Source organism: Ochlerotatus camptorhynchus, unplaced genomic scaffold, assembly GCF_037179485.1.
Source record: "Ochlerotatus camptorhynchus isolate MF236.1 unplaced genomic scaffold, CSIRO-AGI_Acam_v1.1 ptg000324l, whole genome shotgun sequence".
NCBI classification, from domain to species: domain Eukaryota; kingdom Metazoa; phylum Arthropoda; class Insecta; order Diptera; family Culicidae; genus Ochlerotatus; species Ochlerotatus camptorhynchus.
This window is the reverse complement of record NW_027040812.1, coordinates 3,997,201-4,021,055: the sequence shown is the minus strand read 5'-3', so window position 1 is coordinate 4,021,055 and position 23,855 is coordinate 3,997,201. Positions and strand designations below refer to the sequence as shown.

General features: G+C 44.4%; 1 protein-coding gene across 1 annotated transcript in view; it reads left to right on the top strand.

Annotated features, from left to right (window-relative positions):
- The window catches only part of LOC135708004 (beta-1,4-glucuronyltransferase 1), a 106,179-nt gene extending 101,555 nt beyond the window's left edge, over window positions 1-4,624 (top strand). Inside the window, exon 4 of the mRNA XM_065229940.1 lies at window positions 3,824-4,624. Coding sequence (XP_065086012.1) covers window positions 3,824-4,129 — 306 coding nt within the window. The 3' untranslated portion in view covers window positions 4,130-4,624. The remainder of the gene's footprint in view (window positions 1-3,823) is intronic.
- The last annotated feature ends 19,231 nt before the right edge of the window (window positions 4,625-23,855 follow it).

The following is a 23,855-nucleotide window of genomic DNA, read 5'->3' as shown; positions in this document are numbered from 1 at the left end:
TTACCACTACACCACCGGCACCGCTAAGGCATTCGGTTATAAAGTGGAGATCCAACAAAGCAATGAAATAGAAACCTAACCATAACGTTGTACTTAATTCCCTGAAAGTTTGAAGAAAATCTGACTAATGAGTTTTTGGGACCATTCTTGGGTGTCTAACTTTTTTTGAGTTTAGTCTTTAGTCCCACACTAGTCGTTTATATCAACATGGTCAATTGCATTTTAATATTAAATGGAAATTGTAAAAAATCGTTCACCAACCGAAAACATTGACCGAGAACGTTGAGGACAAGTTTGCTAAGTGTAGTTTATTTTTATATGTGTGAAGACACTTCTTATGGAAGTATGGTTTTCGTAATGTAAATAGATTGATGAGCGTCTTAGTAGAATAATTGTATACCTCATTACGAAGTTTTTCCTTTTAATTCTAAACTACTAATGTATCACTTTCACTTTTTCTATTAACTTTCACTATTTACTTTCACTATCAATTAAAAAAAAAAGAACTATAACAGATATGTATTTCAGCGGCCCCGGTGGTGTAGTGGTATGCGTGATTACCTCCCACCCCAGCAGGCCTGGGTTCAATCCCAGTCGGAGCCGCCGAGTTTGTTCTGAGGCATAACATAAGGGAAGTAAAGCCGTTGAACCCCGGTTCATGCGTTGATGGATCGATATGTAGAGTCCAGGTGTGGGAGCTGCCTCCCTGGTGTCGGTAGCATTGGTGCTCAGCACAGAAAACTAGATCGACGGAAAACAAAAATGAAGGAAAAAAAAAGATACGTCTAGTCATAGTGTCTAGTCATATACGTTTTTTTTCGTATGATATAACAGATGATATGCTCCATTAATCTAGGAAAGATGTTCCCTTACTAGAGCAGAGGAGTAGAGTGATGGGCAAGCATTTAGGACAAGCTTTTAAAATAATATTTTAAGGGAAAATTCTAAAATATGATTGCCCGTCACTCTGCTTCTTGACAAAAAAAAACAAGGTTAATTTGAGAAGCTCTGCAGTAAAGGAGTTTTTTAAAAGATTAATGGAGCATCTCATCGTTGTAATATTGCGTTCCCATAGCTGTCCAGTTTTTACCCTGTCCATGTCTATTAAATGACGTTAAAGAAAACCAACTGGTCGTTGCTCCATTATATTATATTTAATTCAATTGTCACTTCCCACTTCCTTCAACGACATTAACGACCAGTTGTATTCTGAGTGAAGTTGTTCTTTGACCGAGTTCCATCCCTCCCCCAACAATAAACGCTAAAAATATAAATATCCGAGTCACTCTCCCACGCCTTCAACCAGGTTTATCTCTGTTTGTGCACTCTCGGCCGTTACATTTATTGTACACTTTGCTCCCTCGCCATGTTTACACACATGGCCACTGGACCAACAGGGGATGCCACGCAGAATCATTAAAGCAGCAAATTTATGATTGGGCTTTGTTGGATTTTCTTGAAATCACACCCCCTACACTGTCCCTTCATTGCTGTGAAGCGAAAAATTTCCCAAGCTCAAAGATTGGTCCATTGCACAGTGGTACAGAATGAGAATAAAGTAGGAAATATGCATTTAGGGTCTGAAATTGGAACAATTAGAATAAAAAAGTGGCTTCTACCAAGTTGTTCCTACCGGGTAAGGTAGTCAAAAACAAAACGCATCTCTAATTGAGTGTGTGTGTTTTTTTAAGTTCGTTTATTCGTCCAGGTGCATTCGTAGTAGCTTTACGATGCCGAATTAAAGTTTTTGTTTAGCAAAATTACTAGACAGCGTGCACTCGGCTGTCGATAGAAGCAGACCACTCTCAATGTGTGTCACGCGATTGTTTGTTTACTCGGAAGAAACCATTGTGTGGTCCTCCTAATTGTTCTTCATTAGCAGTTTTGTCGGTCGATGCGTCGTCGACTTTGGAAAACAACCGTTTCGTGATTAATGTGTGAGTGCTGACCACGTTTTGCGTCCATTGCTGCAATGGAAGCACTCTGGCCCCCGTTGGCGAATCTGCCATACAATGAAACCACTTGCAACGGCTCCCGTTCTGGTTGAGGAGGCTTGTTGGATAGTGGAAGATAAAATGTTTATTGTGTTGTACCTTTTGACTAAAGTTTTAAGATGTATTACATAGTGAACAAGAATCCTCGGCTCTGTAAAGTTAATTCGGTTGAGCCTTATCAAATAAATTAATGAACAAAAAAAATACTTGAAACTAAAGAACTTTGTTATATCATATAAAAAAATACGTTTGAAAGCGCGTTGTTCAAAGACATATCTAGATAGAGCTAGAATTGGGGCGTAGCATTCTTTGTAAACAATGACTTTTCTCGTTAATTTCTAGGAATTCAAGGCAGGCCTACACAAACCAACTTATCCAACGGGTAGGGGAAGTCTTCCCTTACTCGCTGGTTATGTCGATTTGCCAGGGACAGCCATGACTTTCGAGAAATAATCGAGAGAAGTCATTGTTTACAAAAGCTGTTGCGCCCTAATTTCAGCTCTATCTAGATATATTTAATTATTTTATTTATATCTTTATTAAGGAGACTTTCAGCCGTTGGCTGGCTCGTCTCCGACTATATATATATATTTAATGTTTTACACAACCAGAGATATTAATATTTGAAAAGGACGTACTGTCATAAGAAAAATGTCAGTAACACTTGATCGGCAAAAGATATTCACAAGTTCTGCGTGGCAAAAATTGCGTCTACAAAAGCTCTAAAAATTATGTAAAGAAAAAATAATTAGAAAATTAAAATAAGATAGTTGAGGAAAATTGCTCTAAATCAGACAATTCAGGCTTTCTTTATGAAATTTTCTTGAAATTAGCTGAGCCACCACTTTGCCGAAAATTGAATATTTTAATTTTTGTCAATGATAATAAGAACCACCCTAGTATACACCTAGTTGCTTTCACTCACTTGCTATAAAAAAATGTTTTTCAGAATTATGAGATCATGATAATACATTCTTGTAAGTTACATTAGGAGATTGTAAATAATGTGTTTAACTCATAAACCTGTCAATTTTACTTTCAGAAAGTCACAATTGCCGATTTTACGATTCGTGAGCACTCATTCTGAGTGAACGCTCACGAATCATAAAATCACTTATTGAGGTTTATGAGAAAAAGTAATACTTTACAACCCCTTGTTGTAACTTACAAGTAAAACATATCATTTTAACATCCAATAATTTCATAATTCCGAAAAACATTTTGTTTTATAGCAAGTGAGTCGAAGCAACCCTGCATAAATGAAGGCTTAACTGTTAGGAACAACTTTGTAGAGGAGACTTTTTTTTTCTAAGGTATAAATTTCAGACTCAAAACGCATCTCTCCTGCACAATCCCCATTTTGGACCACTGTGCATTGGTGGATTGGGTAACGTGGCCAAGAATCCGGTGAAATGTGAGTGTGTTAAGGTTAGATTTTATGGTCGAATAATGTGCGGGAATTCGATCTTTGGCGTCAATATTGAACCTCACGTTGCGTTGACTGTTATAGGAAGTAGCTTTTTTTCTGAGAACAGTAGAATGAGAAATGGAGTTATGACGTATGACGCTGCCATATGATTGGAAGGGAGAAATTTTCGATGGGGAAATCTATTAAAGATACATATTTTATGGGTATTTGAACTTGGAGACATTATGAGCACTCTTCTGAGCATTATAACTGAACGGTAGTACAAGTATCTCTCTCGAAGCTGTTGCATATCCAATTGATCCTTAGTAATATGAAGTTGTGTTTAGGTGAATGCAAATTTGTGAATCTGTACCAATTCCATCATAATTGTAATTTCCACCTTTTTTTTCTCTAATTACAGGTCTACGAGATGTTCGTCGCTGGGTACCAATTTCAGGTGCTGACGCCCCTTTTCACCGTACACTGGGGTCTACAGAATAAAAAAAGTCGACCGGCTTGGCGTGAACGGCAAAATAATGTCAACCGGAAGTACTTTGAGATCTTCAAGCGGGAGGTGTTTGCCCGCTACCATAAGGACCCGTTGCGTATGTTGCTACCGAAGAAGGTTCAAAAACAGCATGGCGTGGGGGCTGGAGCAGGCGTGGCTGCTGGTGCTAGCGGTGGAGCTGGCGGTGGAGCAGTGGGTGGTGCCGAAAACAACGGTTGATGATAATTGGCGCATAATGATTTACTTACTGAATGCACAATGAACAGTCACAACACAACATTATCATTATGTCGTTATTGAGAACAAAACAGAGTAGCGAAAAGAAATATTAACTCAACAACATATAAATAGCAGCACGTGAATTCATGCTTCTCCTGCCAAATTAGACTATAAATAAATTTAATTGGTATCGTATACATTGCAATGTTTCGGGTCATATTTCCATTCCGTGTAAAAATGATTTATAATTTGTTTTAATTATGTTACGAATCGATTACAATTAATGTTATTAACAACGCTAGGCTTTGCGAAATTTCACTTGTAGTCAACAATGTATATATCATTTTCGAAATTAACATGTGAAGCATAGCAATGTGAGAAACGCATCCATCAATTGAGGAGTGCTAATAATTTGATAGGGGTTTTTCTGTTGTTGGAAACAATGGTGGATGGTGAAAAAAATATTAATTTTGTTACGTAATTGACTAAGTGATGGTGCATGTATATATATAGTGTTTTTTAAAAAGGTATTTAGCAATTAAATAAATTAATGTTGTCATTTTCTCAGCGAAGGAATTTTCGTCTCTGATTCAATATCACGACCATGATAAACTTGCTCACTATGGTCAATTTTTCTTCTGTCCAGATGAAAGGGGCTTAACCACATGTTCCTGAAAGGTGGCGTTGCTGGAGCTGAATCTTTACATTTTCATGAACTTCAGTATGTTTTATTTGATCTTTCAAATTTTCACCATCTGTGCTAGACGATTCCCAGAAACTAACCTAGTAACAATTTTGGTTTTATTAAGGTTCTGTAGAACCCAAGATTTATACTTGTAGAATGCTTTAAAACCTCAATAAAACGTACAATGTTATTTGGGTATGAATATGGTTGCGGAACCACAACGTTAATTTCTAGTAGTATTATCATCAACTTTAAGGAGATTTTAGACCCCTTTAGTTGCAAAGTCACTGATTTTTTTTTGTTAACCGTTATGTATGCCGGAGTATACCCAGCTCCCACTTGTGTAAGACGGTGTAGAAAAAAAGATAAAAAATCCTCACACTGATAGCGATTAAATATCTTGACCACAGATATTCGTCATCCCCCTCGCCATTTCTAAATTGTATACGTGGTTTGTGCACGGCCTTTAAGGACAAGGTTTATAGAATTTACAAATGGCCGTTGTCATGGCTGATTTGTTATGTAAAATAAGCCACAATAGCGGCCATTTGTGGATTATATTAATCTTGTTGATATCCGTAAAACTCTTTGCACATCATTGATATACATAATTAATAAAAATACCGTAATACACTTCCCAAGGTTTTCCACCACAAGAACAGATATAGAATTATTACCAACGGTCCATTGAGTTCTATCGCACAAAATACATTCAAACCAATGTGGTGTATAAATTTCTTTCTTCATCATCATCAAGTTACAAGGCTTCTCATCTTGAAATGATCCAACTGACTGAATAGGCCTCTTACCAGTCTGAGATTTGATTATACACTACTCTTGGTTTGCCTTGACTGACACATGACTGATATCACACTATGAGCTTTGAATAATGTACCACTTCCCTTGGCTATTGGACATCTCCCGCTGCATCTCTTAGGGTTTTGTTCGTCTTTGAAGATAAATCCGGTCACAATTGACAGGCCAATTAAAATTCAATGCTTCAGAACCGTATGCGCTATTAATCAAGCGTCGTCGGTCGGTTGGTCGTCCTGGGATAAAGCACTTTCCATCTCATCACGCAATCCGAAAACGACATCTGACTGGCCGATGCATCTTGCACTTTCCCCTAATGGACACCAAATTGGGTGGCTCATTGTGGCTACCGCGGGGATGCACCGCCCACTTAATTCAATATCATAAACTGTCAGTGACAATTCAGCAACCCCTTCCACGGTCGGTTTGGCATTTCTCTTCCACACTGCCCACAGACCACGGCTGCCGGTTCCGGAAAGGCTGCTGCTGCTGCTGGTCGGTTGGCGGTAACAATCCGAACAAATGGCTTTCGTAATTAGAGCAAATGAGGGTCTACCGGAGAGCTACCGAGCATTCCCGGTGGGATTGCCACCATTCTCTGGTGTTGGTGATCCAGTCTGGCGATGATGCATCTGGGTCTGCTTCTGCAGTGTGTGTAGGTAGTGGGAAATAGTCAACCGCAAAAAGGTTGATTCAAGTGTCACTGGCAGTAGCTGGGTCCTACGGTTTTGGAACATTGAATTGGAGCTGGAATTACTTAAATTGAACTCCTTTCGGAAGGTAGTTAATAATGTCGCTTGTACTGAGGTACATTCGAGAATTCGCTAATCACTTTTGTATTAAATCAAACATTATTGTTGAAAAATCTTTTTTTCCTTACCCAGGATTATCCTGAGGTCATATTTGTTAATTTCAAAAGAATAGTTTATTTGTTTACTATCAATTTTGTCTATTTGTTCATCGTCTTTGATAGTATCGTACAGACTGATTCAACTTAAGCTTAAAAACGTAGCTAAGGTTAAAATAAGTTTTGGACTTTTTTATTTTTTTAGATTCCGTTTGACCAAGGCCCAATACCGTTCGATAGGGCGGAGTTTTGGGCTGTTGGGAGGGTTGTGGTCATTGGGTACTACAACCAAGTTGTTCGCATCGTACCACTCGATTGCCTTTTTCCCATAGTGGCAGCTTGCCAGGTCCGGCCAGAACAGCAAAGGTCTATTATGTTGCGTTTCCAGGCACTCCTGGACGTAAATCTCTTGATTGATGGTTCCCGTAGTAATGAAAATGCCGCTTTTCAGACCACACGTGCATATGGTCTGCCAGACGAGATATTTTTTTCGGGAACTTCGACCCGGCTCCTTTTTTGGCCCGCTGCACAGTAGTTTAGGAGACATTGATCTTGCCAGCAACGTCCCGGATGGAGAGGTTAGAATTTCGCTTATATTTCACCGCCACCTTCTTCGTCATCGCTGCCACGTCCGGTTTACGATTGCTGCCGCTTCCAGGTTTCTTGGCGGTCGACAGACGCTCCCCGAACACTTTTAAAACGTTTGTCATGGTCGATTTGGCCACATACAGAAATTTCTTCAACTTGGCGTGTGAGAACGTCGGATCCTTTTGCTGCGCGAGCAAAATTTTGCCACGCTGCTCCTCTACGTCATTTTGAAAACTGGAGAGTAAACGGGGAAAACTCATCATAGCAACCATTGTATACACACTCAACTTCCAAATGCAGCATTTCAGGTTTTTTATGCATTTATGCAGAAATACGACATACATCATCTTGAAGTTTTCCAATCAGCTTCAAGTGATAACGGCTCAGACAAAGACCTGTTATAAGACCTGCATATATACTAAGATCTTTCTTAGAAAGTTCCAGGATTTTGTGGGTCACAGAAATGTTTGGATTAATAAATCGCTTCGACTGCCTAGCAATGGAAGTGTTCTTCCAGTTTTCCTCCACTTTTGAAGATTCCCACGCTTTTAGCTTCATTCTAAGAGATGCAGCCAATAAGCCACAAAAGGGCTCTGGCCCTATGAACTTATGAGAAGATCCGAGTCTTGCTAGTGCATCAGCTCTTTCATTTCCCTCAATCCCGCAATGACCAGGAACCCAATATAAGTTGACCTGATTATGACAAGACAATTTTTGAAGTGATTGAACATAATAGATTTATTACACAAAAGTAAAACAGGCAAATCGATCTATCTCTAACCCCAACCTTCAGATTGGCCTGAAATTGTTTCGACAAGTAGAAATTATTGCAAACTCAACCATTATGGAATAGTTACTTCAAAGCGCACAACAAAAAAAAATCAGATTCCCTAACACAGACATCAGATTTCAGGTTTTAAGACTCATTGCCGTGTCTCCTGGGGAAGCTTTGAGCCAGGCTTCCCCTTTTAATAACCTAGTTTCCACGCCGATTTTTTTTTTTCGATTCTAAACCCGATCACCCCGTTTGCAAGCAGGTTGAACGTTACTTAGTACAACCAACAATCCGAGATGTTTTTTAATGTCCTGAACAGGTTTATTCCATGGTAGATTCCGAAGAGCAAAACGAATGAAAGATTTCTGCACACGCTAAATACGAATCATCTGAGAAGTATGGAATGGAGCCCAAATGGGAGCAGCGTATTCTAGGATACTACGTACCAAAGCACAGAACAGAGTTTTCAACGCATATACGTCGGTGAATTGAGATCAATGACATTTATTTAAGGTCCGGGCCAACAGGCAGCTTGCTGGTGTTAAAAGCAAAAATGTTATAAACATTGCTGAACAAGCGAATGACGACTTCACTCTACTATAACATTCCATACTGCGAACAGTGAGATTTACGTCACTGCCAGCAGATGTTTCGTGTAAAAAGATAAAAATTGCAATGAAATACGAGCACCACTAAAAATTTGCACATTTCACTAACACCAATAAGCCTGCCTTAGCAGTCTCTGGAGAATTGTGTTTGCTTGTGTGCAACTTATTTCAGTTACAATCAAGTTGCACACCCAACCGGTAGATGTAAGATTCGCTTACAATTATGTGGGATTCATCATCAGAGTATGTTAGTGGAGACCGCATGAATAGAGGATGCGATATACCTAGCTGCAGTCAAATGCAAGAAAATTGGAGACCGAAAAATGTGGAGGGTATTAGTGAGTGAAATGAATTATGCGAAAAAAAAAATTGGAAAAAGGTTGCCAACTGTACTCGAACCACGAACGTTGCGATTATCAGACCTGTGCTTTCTCCACTGCTCTCTCCATGCTTCGGAATTTGTATAGCCTAAAAGCAAACACGAAGCGCTCATGTCCTCTCATACTCGACTTTGTATGCATCGTTCTTTCAGCTGGAAGTTGCACTACCCACGGAAGAGCAGCTTGGCGCAGCTTCTCTTGAAGATGGCTGGAGGGACATCCGTTCCGCCATAGGTAGTACTGCTGCAGCGACACTAGGTACTGCAATCCCGGACCGAAGAAATGACTGGTTTGACAGCGAATGCAAACTGTTAGTAGAGGAGAAGAATGCAGCAGGGGCGAGAATGCTGCAACACCGCACGAGATTGAATGTGGAGCGATATAGACAAGCGCAAACAGACAAAACTCGGTTTTCCGAAAGAAAAACGCCAGCAGGAAGACCAATATCGTGAGGTGATGGAAAATGTGTACCACGTAAACGACACACGGAAGTTCTACGGGAAGCTAAATAGTTCGCGCAAAGACTACGTGCCGCAAGCCGATATGTGCAAGGACTTGGACGGAAACCTTCTCACGAACGAGTGTGAGGTGATTGATCGTCAACAGTGCAAAAATTGGGCGATTACGGTGGGATGGGCAGAATGCCGCACGCTGGTATTCTGATATTATCGGTTTTGCTGCATACAGTAAGACTTCGTGGATCAAAGATTCAAGGCAACAGAGAATCGATATCCCGCGGTAATTTTTAACGAAGCGCAAGCTACCTGACTTGTGGATAGGAATCATTTTTGCAGTTTTCCATAAATTCGGGAATGTTTTTTTCATCTAACAAACGATTGAATAGTATCGTCATTGGTGCACCTAAAGACTCTGCGCAACTCTTCAGTGGAATAGCAGCTAATCAATCAGCTCCAGCTCCTTTCGACCCATCTAGTTTAACCAGTGCTCTCAACACTTCATCACGAAAAAAATGTCTCAATAAGCTTTTATTCAATATTAAATGTTTGATGGGTAGTCTAGGAAGATGTAGTTCAACGTCAAAAATTCAGCCCAATCGGGTATTTATACAGTGCCGTTACTTACGTTTACACAGTTCAAGAAAGTAGTGTAAATTTCTGTTTAGTATGATGCATATAAATGGAGCGTCACATATCATATAAGTTTACATTATATTTCATGTAAAGTTCTGACATATTTCATGCAATGTAGCAAATATTGTATTCAAAAACACATTATTGTAAACAACATTGTTTACAAGTTACTCGATTGCATGAAATGAAATACAAGTTTACGTGAATGAATGTTTACATCACTTTTAAAATTCAGAATTTTTATCTGTGTAGTTCTTTTTCCTTTATACTCGTCCTCTTTGCCGCTTTTTCCTCTTCTTTATCCTTTTTCAGCTCACTTTTCGCCGGGAATTTTCACCAACTGAATTTGATCTATACGAAGATACCTGTCGACATAAGAGTACAATAAACTGTTGTTTTCAAGTAATATAGCTTTTATTTCACTGTAGTTTGGAAGAAATTGTAGAATTAAATGATCTCTTAAAAATTTCCTCGTGAATACACTACAATGCCTCTCGTTCGTAGCACACAGCTTATTGTTTTTGTCAGTTGTGGCCAGCTACGATGACAATGACGTTTTCTTGTGAAAGCATGGTTGATCTAACTCATGTGGTGGGGCGTGATAACTGAGGAGTTGTAACTAACGATTTTAAATTGGCTCACACTGGACTAGCCTATCGGTCTCAAGTACATCGATGAACGTACCCCATTCCAGTCGAAATTCTTGTAAAGGCTGCCTAAAAGTATATTGGTAATTTGACTATATGTTTAGTATTACTTCTGCGTGAAGTCAACGATTTGCATAGTTGAAGATGCTAATTTCAAATAACAGACTGTAGTGGTAATTTTTATACGATAGATGGAGTAGATGAACTCTATACTTTCATCTACTCCATCTATCGTATAAAAATTACCACTACAGTCTGTTATTTGAAATTAGCATCTTCAAGTATATTGGTACGCCCCTCGCAAGCCACTGCACGCCTCTAGTGTTGGGAATCGAAAAGCTTTGACAGTGGTTTGTTTAAACTTCTATAGAGAACAACTGGTGCAAGTTTCATCAAAGTAGTCGATCGCGTTCAGAAAAAAACATCAAATGGAACTCGATAGAAGAAAAAAAAAATATTATGTCCAAACAACTGGAAAATCCAGAGTGGACGGGTCCAAACTGGCTTAAGTGCTGAAGATGCCGACAAGGAAACCCTGAGTGTGGAAAGGAATCAGCGGACCTACGAAAAACTGGAACCTGGGATCGTCAGCTGCGCAGCAAGGTGTTAAGGTGCGTTAAAGACAACCCCGCTCTTTTGATCTGAAATGTGGCCAGAAGGTAAAACGCCAACTTTCAAACGGTGTGGAACATCCTTGCCATGGAAGGATACAAGTCGTACAAAGCCAGTAAACATCCGAAACGGCACATGAAGCAGAATTCTGTGGTCAAAAAGCGTGCAAGGCTCTTGTACGACCGTTTTTTCAATAAACACAAGCACTGCACTTTGATCGATGACGAAACATACGTCAAATTCGATTTTAAGCAGCTTCCCGGTCAAAAGTTTTACATTGCGACTGGACGTGGGGATCTGCCGGGAAGATTAAAGTTCGTGTTTGCCGACAAGTTCGCGAAGAAGGCCATGACTTGGCAAGCTATTTGCATATGAGGCCAGAAAACGAAACCATTCGTCACATCCTCGACGATGACATCCTAAGTTTACATCGAAGAATGCCTGAAAAAGCGTGTATTACCGTTCATCCGCAAGCATAGGGGCAAAGTCATCTTTTGGTCCGATTTGGCCAGCTGCCACTACTTCAAGGTGGTTGTGTAGTGATATGCTGCCAACAAGGTCGATTTTGTCCCCAAGCTACTGAATCATCCGGATGGCCCGGAATTTCGACCATTCGAAAAATACTGGGCAATTTCAAAGCAGCAACTTCGACGGAACGGCGGGGCAGTCAAGGATATCCAGCAAATGCAGGCATATGCGGTCTTAGAGATAACTTTGCTAATATTGGGCCCATACTTAAATTCCAAGGGAAAACATTTTTTGACAATGTTTTACTAGCAACCAAAAATATCCATTTGTATTGTCGAGATGACGAATTGTTTTACGAAAAATTAATGACCAAGAGATTTTTATCGATCTATAGGCCAACATTTGAGCCATTTACCCTACTGCCAATTTTGAAAGCATTCATAGGCTTTTAGGAGTGTATCTCAAAGACAGACTTAGAAGATTTCAAAGCATTTCGAACTGCTTAAATAATCTAGGAGACATGTGCTGATGGTTTGAGAAGTTTAGATAGTTAGGTTGAATTTAAGTCCAGATGACTTCGAAGAAGATAACTGTCTGTCTGTCTGTCTGTCTGTCTGTCTGTCTGTCTGTCTGTCTGTCTGTCTGTCTGTCTGTCTGTCTGTCTGTCTGTCTGTCTGTCTGTCTGTCTGTCTGTCTGTCTGTCTGTCTGTCTGTCTGTCTGTCTGTCTGTCTGTCTGTCTGTCTGTCTGTCTGTCTGTCTGTCTGTCTGTCTGTCTGTCTGTCTGTCTGTCTGTCTGTCTGTCTGTCTGTCTGTCTGTCTGTCTGTCTGTCTGTCTGTCTGTCTGTCTGTCTGTCTGTCTGTCTGTCTGTCTGTCTGTCTGTCTGTCTGTCTGTCTGTCTGTCTGTCTGTCTGTCTGTCTGTCTGTCTGTCTGTCTGTCTGTCTGTCTGTCTGTCTGTCTGTCTGTCTGTCTGTCTGTCTGTCTGTCTGTCTGTCTGTCTGTCTGTCTGTCTGTCTGTCTGTCTGTCTGTCTGTCTGTCTGTCTGTCTGTCTGTCTGTCTGTCTGTCTGTCTGTCTGTCTGTCTGTCTGTCTGTCTGTCTGTCTGTCTGTCTGTCTGTCTGTCTGTCTGTCTGTCTGTCTGTCTGTCTGTCTGTCTGTCTGTCTGTCTGTCTGTCTGTCTGTCTGTCTGTCTGTCTGTCTGTCTGTCTGTCTGTCTGTCTGTCTGTCTGTCTGTCTGTCTGTCTGTCTGTCTGTCTGTCTGTCTGTCTGTCTGTCTGTCTGTCTGTCTGTCTGTCTGTCTGTCTGTCTGTCTGTCTGTCTGTCTGTCTGTCTGTCTGTCTGTCTGTCTGTCTGTCTGTCTGTCTGTCTGTCTGTCTGTCTGTCTGTCTGTCTGTCTGTCTGTCTGTCTGTCTGTCTGTCTGTCTGTCTGTCTGTCTGTCTGTCTGTCTGTCTGTCTGTCTGTCTGTCTGTCTGTCTGTCTGTCTGTCTGTCTGTCTGTCTGTCTGTCTGTCTGTCTGTCTGTCTGTCTGTCTGTCTGTCTGTCTGTCTGTCTGTCTGTCTGTCTGTCTGTCTGTCTGTCTGTCTGTCTGTCTGTCTGTCTGTCTGTCTGTCTGTCTGTCTGTCTGTCTGTCTGTCTGTCTGTCTGTCTGTCTGTCTGTCTGTCTGTCTGTCTGTCTGTCTGTCTGTCTGTCTGTCTGTCTGTCTGTCTGTCTGTCTGTCTGTCTGTCTGTCTGTCTGTCTGTCTGTCTGTCTGTCTGTCTGTCTGTCTGTCTGTCTGTCTGTCTGTCTGTCTGTCTGTCTGTCTGTCTGTCTGTCTGTCTGTCTGTCTGTCTGTCTGTCTGTCTGTCTGTCTGTCTGTCTGTCTGTCTGTCTGTCTGTCTGTCTGTCTGTCTGTCTGTCTGTCTGTCTGTCTGTCTGTCTGTCTGTCTGTCTGTCTGTCTGTCTGTCTGTCTGTCTGTCTGTCTGTCTGTCTGTCTGTCTGTCTGTCTGTCTGTCTGTCTGTCTGTCTGTCTGTCTGTCTGTCTGTCTGTCTGTCTGTCTGTCTGTCTGTCTGTCTGTCTGTCTGTCTGTCTGTCTGTCTGTCTGTCTGTCTGTCTGTCTGTCTGTCTGTCTGTCTGTCTGTCTGTCTGTCTGTCTGTCTGTCTGTCTGTCTGTCTGTCTGTCTGTCTGTCTGTCTGTCTGTCTGTCTGTCTGTCTGTCTGTCTGTCTGTCTGTCTGTCTGTCTGTCTGTCTGTCTGTCTGTCTGTCTGTCTGTCTGTCTGTCTGTCTGTCTGTCTGTCTGTCTGTCTGTCTGTCTGTCTGTCTGTCTGTCTGTCTGTCTGTCTGTCTGTCTGTCTGTCTGTCTGTCTGTCTGTCTGTCTGTCTGTCTGTCTGTCTGTCTGTCTGTCTGTCTGTCTGTCTGTCTGTCTGTCTGTCTGTCTGTCTGTCTGTCTGTCTGTCTGTCTGTCTGTCTGTCTGTCTGTCTGTCTGTCTGTCTGTCTGTCTGTCTGTCTGTCTGTCTGTCTGTCTGTCTGTCTGTCTGTCTGTCTGTCTGTCTGTCTGTCTGTCTGTCTGTCTGTCTGTCTGTCTGTCTGTCTGTCTGTCTGTCTGTCTGTCTGTCTGTCTGTCTGTCTGTCTGTCTGTCTGTCTGTCTGTCTGTCTGTCTGTCTGTCTGTCTGTCTGTCTGTCTGTCTGTCTGTCTGTCTGTCTGTCTGTCTGTCTGTCTGTCTGTCTGTCTGTCTGTCTGTCTGTCTGTCTGTCTGTCTGTCTGTCTGTCTGTCTGTCTGTCTGTCTGTCTGTCTGTCTGTCTGTCTGTCTGTCTGTCTGTCTGTCTGTCTGTCTGTCTGTCTGTCTGTCTGTCTGTCTGTCTGTCTGTCTGTCTGTCTGTCTGTCTGTCTGTCTGTCTGTCTGTCTGTCTGTCTGTCTGTCTGTCTGTCTGTCTGTCTGTCTGTCTGTCTGTCTGTCTGTCTGTCTGTCTGTCTGTCTGTCTGTCTGTCTGTCTGTCTGTCTGTCTGTCTGTCTGTCTGTCTGTCTGTCTGTCTGTCTGTCTGTCTGTCTGTCTGTCTGTCTGTCTGTCTGTCTGTCTGTCTGTCTGTCTGTCTGTTTTTTTTTTTTTTTTTTTTTTTTGGCAAGGAGGAAACCTTCAAAAAGGCCATCGTGCCACCGCTTGACGACTGGGCGCACAGTCGCGGTGACACGGTGTGTGGGATTCTTACCGCACTAAAACCTCCTTAGACGCCTTGCCCTTTTCCCCCGGAACCACTTGTCGTATTACTTCGGAGGGGGCCGTGCATTACGCACCTCACTTTACCTCAGCTAATTGGCGCTTCCAGTTCGCTGATCGTCTCTCCAATTTGTGAGCCATTTATCTCCCAGCGTCACGTTCTACTCGGTTATCCCTGGTGGTGGATACAGCCTACTCTGACGGAGAGTTCTCCCGGCTTCGGCTTTCAGTTCGCACTTGTGTGAGCACATTACTACTTTCTAGTTGGTCTTCCCGCCATTTTCGCTGCAGCGCTGACATGATCTGCGTTACTGCTCTGCTGACGGCGTTAAAGGTGCCCTCCTCTCGACACATTTCTTCGACGACATTCTCCGTGCTAAGGGCGAGCATATCCTCTCGCACATCATCAAATCTAGGACATTCGAAGACCACGTGCTCTGGTGATTCTTCCACATTCCCACACTCCGGACAGAAGGGTGACGTTGTGTGTCCGAACCGATGCAGGTACTTCCTGAAGCAGCCATGACCAGACAGGAACTGCGTCAAGTGGAAGTTGACTTCTCCATGCTTCCTGTTCACCCAGGTCGAAAGAGTCGGTATTAGCCTGTGTGTCCATCTACCGTTCTCTGCTGCATCCCACTCCTGCTGCCACTTAGCCATCGACTCCGTTCTCACCATTTTTCGTACTCCTCTGGTTTCTCTCGTCATATAGCACTCGTAGTCCTCCGCCAAGGTGATGCCGATTGGGATCATACCGGCGATAACGCATACTGCCTCCATCGAAATGGTTCTGTACGCACTCACGACTCGCATGGCCATGAGCCGAAACGTACTGCTCAATTTCCTTTGGTTCTGCTTCGTTTTCAGCGCTTCAATCCAGGCTGGACCTCCGTACCTTAGTATTGATGAGGAAACACTAGCCAGAAGACGTCTCTTGCTGCTGCTTGGACCAGAATTGTTCGGCATGATTCTGGCTATTGCGTTGATGACCTTCGTCGCCTTCTCGCAAGCATATTCGATGTGGCTATTAAAGTTTAGCCGGTCGTCGATCATCACTCCCAGATACTTAAGCATGCGCTTCGAAGCAATGGTGTGCTCTCCAACGGTAATTTCTGCCCGCTGCACTGCTTTGCAGTTACTGACCAACATCACTTCTGTTTTGTGGTGGGATATCTGCAGCTTCGCTCCTTGCATCCAGTTACCAATCGTATCTATTGCCTCGGCCGCCAACATTTCCACTTCTTCCAGCGTCTCACCGGTTACCGTCAAGACGACATCGTCCGCAAAGCCAACGATCTCAACTCCTTTGGGCAGCTTGAGCGTCAGCACGCCATTGTACATTCCGTTCCACAGCGTGGGACCTAGAATGGAGCCTTGGGGAACCCCCGCCGTGATTCTAAGCGATTTCTGCCCCGTGTCTGTCACGTAGACAAGGACCCGGTTCTGGAAATAACTACTTAGAATCCTGCAGAGGTAGCCCGGAACCCTCATTCTATGGAGCGCCTTGGCGATGGCCTCCCAGCTGGCGCTATTGAATGCATTCTTGACATCGATCGTAATCACGGCGCAGTATCGATTTCCTCTCCGCTTCTGTTTGGAAGCTTTCTCGGCTCTGTCAATCACTGTCCGAATTGCATCCACCGTCGATCTCCCTTTCCGGAATCCAAACTGTCTCTCCGACAATCCGTGTTCACTCTCCGTGCATTTCGTCAGCCTGTTGAGGATGATCCCCTCTAAGAGCTTTCCTACAGTATCCAGCAAGCATATTGGCCTATACGATGCAGGATCCCCCGGCGGTTTTCCGGGCTTCGGCAACAGCACAAGCTTTTGTACCTTCCACCTATCAGGGAACTGACCATCGTCCAGACATTTCTGCAGCACCATCCTGAACATGTCCGGGAACGTCTGGATCGCCGCCTTCAACGCCACGTTGGGAATTCCATCCGGGCCGGGAGCTTTATTCGCTTTCAACCCTTTCGCTGCTGCTATGAGTTCCTCGTTGGAAACTTGTTCAACGTTGTCTTCATCTACCTCGCCATATGGTGTAGGTGGCCAGTTCGTTGGGTCATGCTGTGGGAAAAGTCCCTCCACGATGACTTTCAGCTGGTTGTGACACATTTCAAACGGCATCGTTGGGCCTCTGATCTTCGCCATCGCAACTCGGTATGCGTTGCCCCAGGGGTTGGCATCGGCATCGCGGTACAACTCCTTGAAACTATTTGACTTGCTCAGCTTTATCTTTCGTTTCAGTGCAGCCCTGGCCTCTCGGAACACCACCCTGCGCTCCTCTCTGTCTGCTTCTGTTCTTGCTCTCTGAGCACGCCTTCTGGCTAGAAGACAAGTAGCACGGAGGGTGCTAATTTCCTCGTTCCACCAGTAGGCTGGACGCCGCCTGTTCGTTGGCTCCAGTTTTCTCGGCATAGTTGTGTCACATGCCCTTGCTAATAATTCGGTCAACTCATTCGCGCTTAGGCCCGGGACGCTGTTGTCTACCCTTAGAGCTTCGATGAAGAGATCCTTATTGAATGCCTTCGTCTTCCACTTCCGCTCGCTTACTTTCGTCCTCCGCATTTCCACCGGTGTTCGTTCGCCGATACTGTACCGGATCGCCTGATGGTCACTATGGGTGTACTCCTCGCACACTGTCCAGTTCATATTTGCCATTAGCGACGTACTGCAGAAAGTAACGTCGATAATGGATTCCCTACCATCTTTGCGGAAGGTGCTGATGGTTCCTTCGTTGGCCAGACTGACGTTCAACTTTGCCAGAGCTTCCAGCAGGCTATACCCTCTTGCGTTGGTACATCTGCTCCCCCAATCCACTGCCCAAGCATTGAAGTCTCCTGCGATGACGACTGGTCTCCGTCCAATGAGCTCTTCGGTGAGCCCATCTAGCATCTGGTGGAACTGCTCAATTGTCCATCTCGGGGGTGCGTAGCAACTACATACAAAGATTCCATTGATTTTGGCGATCACGAAACCTTCATATGAGCTTGACACCACTTGTTGTATGGGATACCTGCCCATGACTTGTATGGCCGCCATTCCTGCTCTATCCACCACCCAGTTACCATTATCGAGAGGGACTCGGTATGGCTCTGCAATGATTGCAACGTCGCACTTTGTTTCCGTTGTTGACTGCCACAACAGTTGCTGTGCTGTGTTACAATGATTGAGATTTATTTGGGTTACCTTCATTATTGCTGGCCCACCATCGCCTTCTTGAACTCAGGGCACCTGAAACTTCCCGTCACATGGCCATTTCCGTCCTCCTTTTTGCAGAGCATGCACCTCGGTTGCTTTGTACAGTCTTTTGCAACGTGCCCCTTCTCTCCGCATTTCCTGCACAGATCAGATCTGTCAGGGCCTTTGCAGTGTCTCGCCTGGTGACCGAAGCCCATGCATTTGTAGCATCTCTCCATTTTCTTAGATACCCGAGGAATAGCTTTCAACGGGCACACTGACCACCCAACCTTGATTCGGTCAGTCTTCAGCAGCTCGTTAGCTGCGTCCGAAGAAAGTCGTATCGACGCCGTCTGCGTGCCACCATACGCCTTTCTCAACCGAATTGCCATCGGTACGTCTCCCAGGTTGCATTGCACCTTCAGCGCACTTTTCAACTCGTCTTCTGTTGTGATCTCGTCCAGATCCCTGCACTCGACCACTGACTCCTGGGATAAGGCTCTTACGTTCGCCGTCTCGCCAAGAGATTTTTCGACGAGCTCCTTAAAAGCTGAGCTCTTAACCGTAGGGTCCCTTTTCAGCTCGAATAGCATCTCGCCTTTCTGGGTTCGCCTGGTTTTCACCACATTCTCGCCTAGTTGTTTCAACTCCGGATCCTCTCTCACTTTCCGGAGGAGTGCTGCGTAGGACGTTTTGTCCTTCGCCTCAACAACCAGAGCGTCACCCTTGCTTCTCTCCCTACGAGGCCTAGGCTTCTCCTTATTCTTCCTGTCTTCCTTCTTCTTCTCTTCCTTCTTCCTCGCTGCTTCTTCCTTCCTCCTCGCTTCCTCTTCCTTCTTCCTCACTTCATCTTCCTTCTGTTTTTTCTTCCTCTCCTTCTGGTTCTCGACTTTACGCCACGCACCATTTTCTCCCATCTCCTTGATGCCTTCCTCGTCGTCCCTGCGTTTTTTGAGCTCCTCCTCATCTCCTGGCGTGTCCCTATCTCTCTTTTCAGGACGTGGATTTGTGGGTCCCTTCGGAGTCTCATGTGCTTGAGCCAGTCTTATGTTCTCCTTGGCCTCCAGCAGAGCCTTTTCGGCATTTTCGGCCCTTTTTCTCCACTCTTGACATTCCCGATCTGCCACTGTTATGCCGGATTTGATACCGGTCACAAGTTGCTTGATCTCTTTGTGTACGTTGTTTTTATCCTTCACGAACACATAGAGATCATCGATCTTCCTCCTGACCTCCGTCATTTTGGTTCTCCCGAGCTGCAGTTCTTGGGATTTGCTACTACTGGATATTGGTGTGAATATCTGGCTTAGCCCAACGCCTGGCTGCTCTTCTTGAAACTTACTGCTGCTGCTGGAACTCGCAGTGACCCCCAGGTTCGACACTGGTGATCTCTGCAATATCCCACTCCTTGCGAACACGTTTGCTCCTCCGTTTTCACTGTCTGGCGTATTGCCGTCGTTCTTTATATTTTTTTTTGGTTTTTTCTTTTTCTTCATTTTTATTTTTTTCTCCAATTTTATCCATTCTGATGGGTCCCCCCTTCGGGCCGCTATCTCCACTCGTTGTATGTAGTCTCCTATCGTGATCCCATGGTTATCTATGCAAGCAGGGAGGCCATGCTAGGGTTGACACGGTCCTTCATGGGGGCCGTGTTCAGAGCCAGATCGGCGTAAGTCAGGAATGTTACATCTGAGCCTACTACTCACCAATCACCAATTGGTGACGAGTTTTGAACGTATCCGGAGGCCTGCCAAGGTTTTACCGGGACGGGGGCAGCCGCACTATTAGCCCACTCGCCATTTCAAGAAGGTGTCACCCTTCTTTACTTAGGGAGCAGAATAGCACGACTGTCAGCCCTGTAGCGTGGTATCCAATCCATTGTACCGTGTCGTGTCCATAGTTCCATGCCGTATCCAGTATGCCGTAATAAGGATCTTACTGGCGTCGATCCTAATGTGCCGGTTGGCACTCCTGCGAAGCATTTCCTCTATCGCCGTGTTATGGTTACCGCGCCAGTGTTCACGTCGCACCCCCTCACTTTGCTATTGTCAGAAGGACAACATTGCCCAGGCTACACCACGGGGAGGCGTGAGGTAGGAACTTGTGAGAACCAGAGCTAGGTTGTCAACTCACCATTTGTAGCCCCTGTCTGTCTGTCTGTCTGTCTGTCTGTCTGTCTGTCTGTCTGTCTGTCTGTCTGTCTGTCTGTCTGTCTGTCTGTCTGTCTGTCTGTCTGTCTGTCTGTCTGTCTGTCTGTCTGTCTGTCTGTCTGTCTGTCTGTCTGTCTGTCTGTCTGTCTGTCTGTCTGTCTGTCTGTCTGTCTGTCTGTCTGTCTGTCTGTCTGTCTGTCTGTCTGTCTGTCTGTCTGTCTGTCTGTCTGTCTGTCTGTCTGTCTGTCTGTCTGTCTGTCTGTCTGTCTGTCTGTCTGTCTGTCTGTCTGTCTGTCTGTCTGTCTGTCTGTCTGTCTGTCTGTCTGTCTGTCTGTCTGTCTGTCTGTCTGTCTGTCTGTCTGTCTGTCTGTCTGTCTGTCTGTCTGTCTGTCTGTCTGTCTGTCTGTCTGTCTGTCTGTCTGTCTGTCTGTCTGTCTGTCTGTCTGTCTGTCTGTCTGTCTGTCTGTCTGTCTGTCTGTCTGTCTGTCTGTCTGTCTGTCTGTCTGTCTGTCTGTCTGTCTGTCTGTCTGTCTGTCTGTCTGTCTGTCTGTCTGTCTGTCTGTCTGTCTGTCTGTCTGTCTGTCTGTCTGTCTGTCTGTCTGTCTGTCTGTCTGTCTGTCTGTCTGTCTGTCTGTCTGTCTGTCTGTCTGTCTGTCTGTCTGTCTGTCTGTCTGTCTGTCTGTCTGTCTGTCTGTCTGTCTGTCTGTCTGTCTGTCTGTCTGTCTGTCTGTCTGTCTGTCTGTCTGTCTGTCTGTCTGTCTGTCTGTCTGTCTGTCTGTCTGTCTGTCTGTCTGTCTGTCTGTCTGTCTGTCTGTCTGTCTGTCTGTCTGTCTGTCTGTCTGTCTGTCTGTCTGTCTGTCTGTCTGTCTGTCTGTCTGTCTGTCTGTCTGTCTGTCTGTCTGTCTGTCTGTCTGTCTGTCTGTCTGTCTGTCTGTCTGTCTGTCTGTCTGTCTGTCTGTCTGTCTGTCTGTCTGTCTGTCTGTCTGTCTGTCTGTCTGTCTGTCTGTCTGTCTGTCTGTCTGTCTGTCTGTCTGTCTGTCTGTCTGTCTGTCTGTCTGTCTGTCTGTCTGTCTGTCTGTCTGTCTGTCTGTCTGTCTGTCTGTCTGTCTGTCTGTCTGTCTGTCTGTCTGTCTGTCTGTCTGTCTGTCTGTCTGTCTGTCTGTCTGTCTGTCTGTCTGTCTGTCTGTCTGTCTGTCTGTCTGTCTGTCTGTCTGTCTGTCTGTCTGTCTGTCTGTCTGTCTGTCTGTCTGTCTGTCTGTCTGTCTGTCTGTCTGTCTGTCTGTCTGTCTGTCTGTCTGTCTGTCTGTCTGTCTGTCTGTCTGTCTGTCTGTCTGTCTGTCTGTCTGTCTGTCTGTCTGTCTGTCTGTCTGTCTGTCTGTCTGTCTGTCTGTCTGTCTGTCTGTCTGTCTGTCTGTCTGTCTGTCTGTCTGTCTGTCTGTCTGTCTGTCTGTCTGTCTGTCTGTCTGTCTGTCTGTCTGTCTGTCTGTCTGTCTGTCTGTCTGTCTGTCTGTCTGTCTGTCTGTCTGTCTGTCTGTCTGTCTGTCTGTCTGTCTGTCTGTCTGTCTGTCTGTCTGTCTGTCTGTCTGTCTGTCTGTCTGTCTGTCTGTCTGTCTGTCTGTCTGTCTGTCTGTCTGTCTGTCTGTCTGTCTGTCTGTCTGTCTGTCTGTCTGTCTGTCTGTCTGTCTGTCTGTCTGTCTGTCTGTCTGTCTGTCTGTCTGTCTGTCTGTCTGTCTGTCTGTCTGTCTGTCTGTCTGTCTGTCTGTCTGTCTGTCTGTCTGTCTGTCTGTCTGTCTGTCTGTCTGTCTGTCTGTCTGTCTGTCTGTCTGTCTGTCTGTCTGTCTGTCTGTCTGTCTGTCTGTCTGTCTGTCTGTCTGTCTGTCTGTCTGTCTGTCTGTCTGTCTGTCTGTCTGTCTGTCTGTCTGTCTGTCTGTCTGTCTGTCTGTCTGTCTGTCTGTCTGTCTGTCTGTCTGTCTGTCTGTCTGTCTGTCTGTCTGTCTGTCTGTCTGTCTGTCTGTCTGTCTGTCTGTCTGTCTGTCTGTCTGTCTGTCTGTCTGTCTGTCTGTCTGTCTGTCTGTCTGTCTGTCTGTCTGTCTGTCTGTCTGTCTGTCTGTCTGTCTGTCTGTCTGTCTGTCTGTCTGTCTGTCTGTCTGTCTGTCTGTCTGTCTGTCTGTCTGTCTGTCTGTCTGTCTGTCTGTCTGTCTGTCTGTCTGTCTGTCTGTCTGTCTGTCTGTCTGTCTGTCTGTCTGTCTGTCTGTCTGTCTGTCTGTCTGTCTGTCTGTCTGTCTGTCTGTCTGTCTGTCTGTCTGTCTGTCTGTCTGTCTGTCTGTCTGTCTGTCTGTCTGTCTGTCTGTCTGTCTGTCTGTCTGACCCTTATAGACTCGGAAACTACTGAACCGATTGGCGTGAAATTTTGTATACAGGGGTTTTTGGGGCCGTGGAAGGTTCTTATGATGGTTCGAGACCCCTCCCCGTCTGTAAGGGGGGCTCCCATACATATGGAACAGAAATTTCTGCATAACTCGAGAACTAATCAAGCAAATGGAACCAAATTAAGCATGTGGGGGCGAGTGTGGAGGTATAAGGAGATAATTATAGGGGGTAGCCCCTTAGATAATAGTGGGGGGGGCTACGTACAATATAGCATGCTTTTTTTTAATCAGCGCATAAACTCAAGCTAATATTGAATCCCGAGCAAGACCGGGCACACTCAGCTAGTATTTGATAATTTTGAGAACACAATAGAATATTTTTTGCAATAACTAACAAGCGATGGATCACTCTTCTGACACTTTTTCATTTATTTTTCTTACGTTGCATCCAATTGAATTTGCAGTTAACCCATCTTAAAAAAGATTGCTTAGTGCTACTAATATCCCTATCAAAATTCTTAATTTCTGCAGCGCTGAGCCACACTCCTTGTTTTCACTGAAGGTGTACTTAAGAGCCCTCTCGTGTGCAGCTTCAGTGAAAACATTGAGTATGACTCTACGGTGCGGAAATTTTGCATTTTGATAGGGATAGAGTATAGAATTAAAATATCTTTTCGTAGGAATGTTATCACCACTGAGGTAAAATCTTATTCCAGTTTAAATGCATTCCATTGTAATTGAATTCAATCTTCGTTATGTCTAATTACTGACGTTCCTGTTGAACATCAATAGAGAGCATTATTTTAAACCTACTGTATTTTACTATTGCAGAATTTTAAATATTCTGTTGCAAGCATAGTTGAAGGATTCTCGACTTCCTAATCCTCATCTCAAAAAATATGTTCAACAGGACACACACACACTTTCTCCATTCTGACCAAAATCTATAAGTTCCATGCAAACACTTATGTGCACCTACGTGCATTCTAACGACCATGGTATGAAAGTCTGGTCGATTGTCACAGTTTGTATTGGCAGTTTGCCAAAACCGCAGCTAACCACTTCAAAAATAATTTCTCTATGGTCATATTTTGTAATTTATGGCGCTCTGCTTCAGCTGTTTTGTCATGCTAGGTGCAGTCCTTTTCTTTTGCACCGATGGCATCGCCAGCACCAACGAAACAACCATTATATCGGTGTTACCACCACCGCCGCCAAATCGAATCCTACTGTTCCGGTGTTCCGTTTGAACGCTTCCGCACTGCTGTAACCTGTGAAGGGAATGCACTTTTTCTATTTGTATATGACGAT